The sequence below is a fragment of the Cetorhinus maximus genome, chromosome 21, assembly GCF_964194155.1.
Source record: "Cetorhinus maximus chromosome 21, sCetMax3.hap1.1, whole genome shotgun sequence".
Lineage (NCBI taxonomy): Eukaryota > Metazoa > Chordata > Chondrichthyes > Lamniformes > Cetorhinidae > Cetorhinus > Cetorhinus maximus.
The window spans coordinates 43,925,253-43,933,623 of NC_135899.1; the positions used below are offsets into that span (position 1 = coordinate 43,925,253).

General features: G+C 42.8%; 1 protein-coding gene across 1 annotated transcript in view; it reads left to right on the forward strand.

Annotated features, from left to right (window-relative positions):
* The window catches only part of col9a2 (procollagen, type IX, alpha 2), a 173,372-nt gene extending 170,325 nt beyond the window's left edge, over positions 1-3,047 (forward strand). The window contains exon 32 of the mRNA XM_078566890.1: positions 1,139-3,047. Coding sequence (XP_078423016.1) covers positions 1,139-1,332 — 194 coding nt within the window. The 3' untranslated portion in view covers positions 1,333-3,047. The remainder of the gene's footprint in view (positions 1-1,138) is intronic.
* The last annotated feature ends 5,324 nt before the right edge of the window (positions 3,048-8,371 follow it).

Sequence of the window (8,371 nt, forward strand, 5' to 3'; positions counted from 1 at the left end):
TGGCCTCCACGGCATCCAGCAGTCGCAGGAGGACCCATCGTTAAAGTGGGGGCTGCAGTCTTTTTTCCTTTGCTGGCCATGTCTCCCGGGCAGCGGTGGTGAGCTGGTGGTGATGAGCGCTTTGCTGGTGGCTGCCTTTTAAACATGGCGGCCGGTGTGATGAAGCGGTCGGGTGATGGCGAGTGGGCGAATGAGAGCCCACCCATCATGGAAATAGTGCATTTCCCAGGAGTGAATAAATAATGAGGCGGGTTCGGAACGATACAGCGTGAAAACCCGCCACTGCCGTCGGCGGGTGGACCATCATTTTGCCTGCCCGTTACCACACTTAGAGCAAATTTGGGAAAATTCTGCCCCAAGGTGTAATCTGTGGACATGTTCCACACATGTCTGCAAAGGAAAGGGGCTGGCTGTGTGAATATTTTGAATTGGTTTACGGTGTAATTCTTCATACAATCAGGATTTTAGCAGAATTGCTGGCAAGGCTGGATTTATTACCCATGCTGAATTTCCCTAAGAAGGTGATAGTGAGTCACTATTGAACTACTGTAATCCTGCTGCTAAAGGTGCTACCACTATGATATTAGGTAGTTAGTTACAGGATCTTGCCCCAGTGGCGATGAAGGTACAATGATATATGTCCAATCCAAGGTGCTGTGTGACTTGGATGGAAATTTGGTGGTGATGGTTTTCCCACCACAACGCTGCCCATGTTCTTCTTCACAGCGGTAGAAGTACTACTGAAATAGCTGGTAAGTTGCACTATCTCAAAGAGAGTGTTGGGAGTAGCAGATGGTAAGCCAACAGAGATGAGAACAGAAACTGAGGACTCATGGACCACAGTGGTAAGAATTGAATAGGTTACCGTTGATTGTAGTGAATTCCAATTGGGTGACTTGGAATTGTCCTCCAGAAACAAGTTTGAAAAGTCCTATTAATGGGGATTGTCATCCACCCCAAATATGAATCCACCCCAAAGGAGCCTGTCTGCACAGGATCACGTCTCACAACGGCTTCCTTGTCCCTCCCATTACCTCTTCAATGCCAGTTAATCTCCACGTGATCCAATAGCCAGGAAATAAGTCCTGGAGTCAAGAAAGCTGTTAGATGAACACAAGCTCTCTGTTTTTCTTTCCAGGACCCCCAGGAATGCCGGGACGGAGTATAGGTGGCAGAGACGGCGAGCAGGGCGTGCCAGGTGTGCCTGGACAGCCCGGGCGCCCTGGTCTGCCTGGAGCCTCTGGTATACCCGGATTCTGTGAAGCTGCTGCTTGCTTAGGAGCCTCGGCGTACCTGGCCTCGGGTGGCGGACCTGACTACAAAGGGCCTTGAACGAACCGTGACCAACAGCTAGCGTGCGGCCAAACTGACCATCAAGTGCTGCACGCACAGCGGAGCGGGAGGGGAGGAGTGTCTGCCAGGAATAAACCCAACAGAAGGGGTTCTCTTGAAGACTGAACTGATTTTAAATATTTGGTGCTTTTTTTCTAAAAAAAACACAAAAAGCAACAAAAAAGAAAAAAAAGTTACTGCTTTTCAGACTAAACAAAAGCCCAAAGTGTTTAAGACAACAGATTTTGCATTGGCATGTTTATTTGAGCAAGGATTGAATTAATGTACATTGGTTCCAAACTTTTCATTCTGTTTAACTGTTTTAAAATGAATAAGATAAACTATTAGGGATGTTAATAGTATGAGTTTGTGTTACTCCCTTGTGTAAAGCTAAATAGTACTGCAGTCTGTCTGTTTGTGTATAATGAAGTTCCTTTTCATTATATCCTTTACTGGATTAAATATGTTATTAACGGGACCACATTGTTATATGGTCTGACCATACGCAGAGACCCAGCCCATTGCGGATGTCTCCACCACCTCACTCGTCTTCTCACCTCAGATTGCTATGTACCTATTCTACATCCTTAACTGGGGTCCAGCCTGTTTGATTCAGTAAGCCTCATTTCACTGTGGCAGGGAGAGCTGTGCATGGCAGTTCCGATTGGAATATAAAGTAAATAAGCGCTGGAAGTCAAAAGTATTCAGTAGATCATTTAGCATCAGTAAGAGTTATGGGGCATTTGTTTCAGACAGCTCTGATGTTTTCATATCATACTTCTTCCCTTGAAGAACTGTGTGAAGTAGCAACGGGCTGACTAACAGTCAGGATGTTGGCTTTGTCTTTGTATCTTCACACTGTTTTCATGGGTTCCCACCACCTATATGATGGGGATGGTTGGGGGAGGGGGGATAGCACTACACCCACCAGACACAAGTATCCTACTCAATTCAGATGTCTGAGTTAAGAGCCCTGGTCTCCAGTTGCCAGAACTGCCTGGAATAATTGTTGGACACTGCACTTTCTGACCCAGAGGTCGAAATGCTAGCACTGAGACAAAGCCTCACTGATGATGGTTTGTGAAAGGTTAGGCTGTCTTTTCTCTTTCACATGCTGGTTATTTTCCAGCATTTTCAGGTTCTTCTAAATTTTGATTGGAGCGGCATTGACACTAAGCTGTATTGTGAATGGTGCCACACGTCATCTTTCAGAAGGTGGGTGCTTGCGATCATTGGGCAATGTTCTCAGTTATACACTATCATGGAATCTCTGTACAATCCCTGCTCCCCTTCTCATCAATGCAGAGAATGTCCCCACGAGTGGCAGCAAACCAACCAACTCAACCATCAATTTTCCTACGGTGTCTTTCACTTTAAATATACAATTAGTGTTTTAAGGGACTGGCATAGAAGAAAATACTGGTTGTGAATCAAACAGCAAAAAGCCAAGATGAGGCCCCTGTGGTAATGGTCTTAATCAGTAGGTTATTCTCCTACAAGTGACTTGGCAGATAGACACTTCTTAATATAGAAGATATTTGAAGCCACTGTTAAATGTAGATCCATAAACCCAAAAATAAAATAAACTCTGCTGATTAACTTCATTAACAATTTATTTATTGTGTTTTAAATCTTGTGCGACTGTAAAGACCATGTGTTTGCCTCTCATTGTATTGGAGCACCATCCAATAAAACAGACATTTTGTAAAAGACAATGTTTCTCTGTCACCTGCAGACGATCCCACGCTGACACTAGACTGGCCTTGCGCTGCCACTCTGTACTCGGACCTTGTACTTGGATCGTGCACCCTCACTTTGCTCTTTATTTCTCTTGGTTGTTTTGGAATCATAAATTGGTTCAGTGCAGGAGGTCATTCAGCCCATTGTGTCCGTGTCTACTCTCTGTAAGAACAACCCAACTAGTTCCACTCCCGCCCTTTCCCTGTAGTCCTGCAAAGTTTTTCTGTTCAGATAATTACCCAATTCCCTTTTGAAAGCCACAATTGAATCTGCCTCCACCACACTCAAGCAGTACATTCCAGATTCGAACCATGTAAACCTTTTCCCTCATGTCACCTTTTGTCCTTTTGCCAGTCACCTTAAATCCATGTTCTCTGCTTCTCGGTCCTCCCGCCAATGAGAACAGTTTCTCCCTGTCTACTCTGTCCAGACCCCTCATGATTTTGCACACATCTGTCAAATCTCCTTTCAACCTTCTCTCTTCTCAGCAGAACAGCCCCAACTTCTCCAATCTATCCTCATAACTGAAGTCTCTCATCCCTGGAACCATTCTTGTTAATATTTTCTGCACATTCTCTAATGCCTTCACATCCTTCCTAAAGTGTGGTGCCCAGAACTGGACACAAAACTCCAGTTGTTGTACAAAGGTTCACCATAACTTCATTGCTTTTATACTCTAGGCCTCAATAAAGCCCAGGAATCCATATGCCTTAGCTGCTTTCTCAACTTGTGCTGTCACCTTCGACAATTTGTGCGCATATGTTCCCAGGTTCCTCTGCACCTGCACCCCCTTTAGAATTGTATCCGTTTTTATATTGCAAAATTAATCATTTCACACTCAACTGCGTTAAATTTCATCCTCCACTTGTCCACCTATTCCACCAATGGAATTCTATGTCCTCTTTCTATGCCCTCTTGAAGTTTATCACGATCTTCCTCACAGTTACTTCTAAGTTTTATGTCATCGGAAAATTTTGAAATTTTGCTCAGTACACCCAAGCCCAACTCATTAACATTGATAAAGAAAAGCATTGTTCCTAATACCGACCCTTGGGGAACCCAACTTTTGCCTTAATTTTGAAAAACAATCATTTACTGTTACTTTCCATTTCCTGTCACTCATCCAACTTCATATCCATGCTGCCACCATTCCTTTTTATTCCACGGGCATCAACTTTGCTGACAAGCCGGTATGTGGCACTTAATCAAATGCCTTTTTGGAAGTCCACCAACCATATCACCCTCTTCAATTTTTTGTTACCCAACTGAAAAACTCAACCCAATTATTTAAACACAATTTGCCCCTAACAAATCTGTTTTGACTTTCCTTAATTAATCCACTTTAGTCCCAAAGACAGTTAAATTTGTCCCGGCTTATCTTTTCTGAAAACATTCCCACTACTGAGGTTAAACTGACTGGCCTGTTGTTGCTGGGGTTTATCCTTCCGTACATTTTTAAACAAGGGTTTAACATTTGCAACTCTCCAGTCTTCTGGCCCCATCCCAGTATCTATGGAGGATTGGAAGATTATGGCCGGTACATCCACAATTTCCACCCTTCCTCCCTATCCTTGGATGCAACTGATCCAAGTACAGCCAGCCTTTCTAGAACCAACTCTTCATCAATTTGTGGCCCATCCTGTATCGCAATTCCTCCTCTTTCACTATGACTTTTGCAGCAACTTCTTCCTTGTTGAAAACAAATGCAAAGTATTCCTTTAGTACCTCTGCCATGCCCACTGCCTCCATGTGTTAATCCTCTTTTTGGTCCCTAATTGGCTCTCCTCCTTTTACCACCCTTTTAACTATTTATATGCCTATAGAGACTTTTGGACTCTCTTTTTTACATTAGCTCCCAGTCTCTTCTCATACTCTCTCTTTGCTGTTCTTATTTTGTTGTTCACTTCCCCTCTGAGCTTTCTACATTCAGACTAGTTCTCACGTATTATCTGTGATGAAAGGTCACAGACCTGAAACTTTAACTCTGTTTCTCCTTTCACAAATGCTGCCAGACCGTTTGAATATTTGCTGCATATTGTTATTATTTTAGATTTCCAGCATTTGCAATATTTTGCTTTTGTATCCGTCAATATGCACCCTTTTTTCTGCTTAACTTGCTATCTCTTTCATCATCCAGGGAGCTCAGGTTATGTCCCAGCTTTCCCTCTCATGGGAATATATCTCAACTGTACCCGAACCATCTCCTCTTTAAAAACGGCCCATTGTTCATTTATAGTTTTTCCTGCCAATCTTTGATTTGTTGTTTTAATTCTATGCTTCTCACTGTCAATAAATATGTACATAAAACTATTGAGCTGGAGAGATTGTCGAGTGGTGATTTATCCCTCTGATTTCTCCCACATGGTGATTTATCTCTCCGACCTCTCCCACTTGTGGTGATTTATCCCTCTGATTTCTCCCATGTGGTGATTTATCCCTCTAACATCTCCCACTTGTGGTGATTTATCCCTCTGACATCTCCCACTTGTGGTGATTTATCCCTCTGATGTTTCCCACTTGCTTTTATTTGAAAGATACATAGAGGTCCTTCGTTGGGGCTCAGGGTCCACCATTTCACGTTAGCCAGGGCTCAGTTGGTAGCAATCTCACCTCAAAGTCAGCTAGCTGTGGGTTCAAGTCCCACTCCAGAAACTTGGGCACAAGCTAAAGGAGTACTTGCAGCACTGGAGGTGCTATCTTTTGGATAAAATGTAAAAAATAAAATTGCACTATTTGAGGAAGAGCAGGGAGTTCTCCCTGGTGTCATTAACCAATGTCATTAAACAGATTATCTAGTTATTATAACCTTGCTGTTAGTGGGAGCTTGCTGTGACAATTTAGCTGTTACGTTTCTTACATTACAACAGTGACTACAAAACATGTGAAACCTCCTGAGGTTGTGAAAGGTGCTATTGTTGTTCAATCAAGGCATTAAAGAGGGAATTGGATTATTATCTGAAAAGGAAGAATGTACAGGGCTATGGGGAAAAGGCTGGAGAGTAGCACTATGTAAGTTGGTCTTTCAGAGAGCCAGCACAGACACAACAGGCCAAATGGCTTCTCTCTGTGCTGTAACTATTCACTGCTTGGGAAAGTGGGTATAGAAATTGGCCTGATTTCTGTCTGGATCTCATGTTATGCCAAACCAGTGACTGGGGAAGGGGAACTGAGAGGGGTGGGTCGTGAGCCCCCAGTCACTTTGAGTTTGGTTGATTTTCTAAGTCAAGACTCGGCTAAAACTAGCAGCAAGTTATTTGCTTAATTTAAACACCTCATCATGTTGCCTTTTTGAGCTGGAATGACATTGGAAGACAAAGTTGAGGCTGTGCCCAGTTGGCCAAGTATGCACATCCCCCACCCTCCCAAATCCTTTAACTGTAGCTCTACACCCTGTGCCAAACCATTTGCCCAACTAATGGACTTAGTAGATTCAGAAGGTTCTGGAAGTATCAGTTTATTAAGTTACCCAAAAATGAGAGACCTTCTCTCCGTTCCAGGAGAAAAGTTGGATTTCAGTCTGGCCAAAGTGATGATCCCGTGATGAGCCAATTCCAAATTTAAAAATACCTTGGATTTTGAGCTACTTCGTAGTGGGAATGTGAGTATATGGCTGTGAATAGCCTCTCCTGCCTGGTGCTGTTCACAACAGCCACAAAGAGGGAAAGAGAGTCAAAGACAGGTTAAGTAAGTGGGCAAGAACATGGCAGATCTAATATAATGTGGAGAAGTGTGAAGTCATCCACTTTGGTAGGAAAAAGAGAAAAGCAGAATATCTATTAAATGGTGGGAGACTGGGAAATATTGGTACTGGGTGTCCTTGTATTCAAATCACAGAAAGTTAACATTCAGGTATAGCAAGCAATGATAAAATCAAATAGTATACTCACTTTTACTACAAAGGGATTAGAATGTATGAGTGAAGAAGTCTTACTGCAATTGTATAGGCCTTTGTGAAGCCACACCTGGAGTGTGGTGTGCAGTTTTGGTCTCCTTACCTAAGGAAGTATATACTTGCCTTGGAAGGAATGCAATAAAGGTTCACTAGATTGATTCCTGTGATGAGGGATTCTGAGTAGACTAGGAGAGATTGAGTAGACTAGGCCTATATTCCCCGGAGGTTAGAAGAATGCATGGTGATCTCATTGAAACATATAAAGTTCTTAAGGGGCTTGACAGGGTTGATGCTGGGAGTTTACTTCCCCTGGCTGGGGAATCTGAATGAGGGGTCACGGCCTCAGAATAAGGCTAGAGTTGGGGAGAAACTTCTTCAAAGGGTTGTGAACCTTTGGAATCCTCTGCTCCAGAAGGTTGTGGATGTTCAGTCATTGAAAATATTCCAGTTAGAGTTTGATAGATTTTTGGGCTGTAAGAGAATCCAAGAGATATGGGGACAGTGCAGACGATGTAGCTGAGATAGATCAGCCATGATTTTCCTGAATGATAGAACAGGCTCAAAGGGCCAAATGGCCTAATCCTATTCCTAATACTTATGTTAAGGGAAATGTTGAGCAGTAAATACTGAGTTTGTGAGATGGGAGGTGGGAAGGAAATGTTTCCATTGCTTTGTCCATTACCTGACCTGTGAATATCCAGCAAAATAAATCGAGGCTTGATCTTCTCATAATGTAATCTCTCAGTTTAACTAGTAGTGGTTGGATAAAAATGGAGAATGTTAGGATCCTACATTTTATTTTTCCTTTTTCGAAACCGATATTGCTCAAAGCAAAATGAAACCCTTTCAGGTCAAAACTGATGGATGAGTAAAGGAAGACAATATGAAACGGTGTGTCTTATTGTTAACTATCATACTGTGGATGCAGCTTTCATCATTCTCCTGTTGATCAGTTTCTATAAAGAAATGCAGTTTCCAGCAATCACACTATCTATTTAAGAGATTCCCTTTATCCCTGGCATCTCCTGGTCAGACCTTCTTTTCATCTCTTTTACCCCATTCAGTTCGTTCTACTGGAGAAAGCAGATCTAGGACAAAGATGGCAGTTTGAAACATTGGAATCAACAAGAGGTTACTCTAGGTCAGAAAAGAAACCCAGGGGTGAGGGAGCTGCAAATGTGGAGTACATTTAGAGAACGAACCATAGTTAGGGTAAGTGATCTAACAGGGCATTGCTGAAGGAAGAGATAGGCTGTCGAATCTTTTCATCTTACACTCATCAGGAGAGATTCCCAAGAATACCAAATCTCTAAGGGAACAACAATTTATACTGCATCAAGAAAGGGTGGTGGCTGGTTGGCAAGATGATTCTGATTGGCTGAGACGTTGGCATGGAGAATACATCAG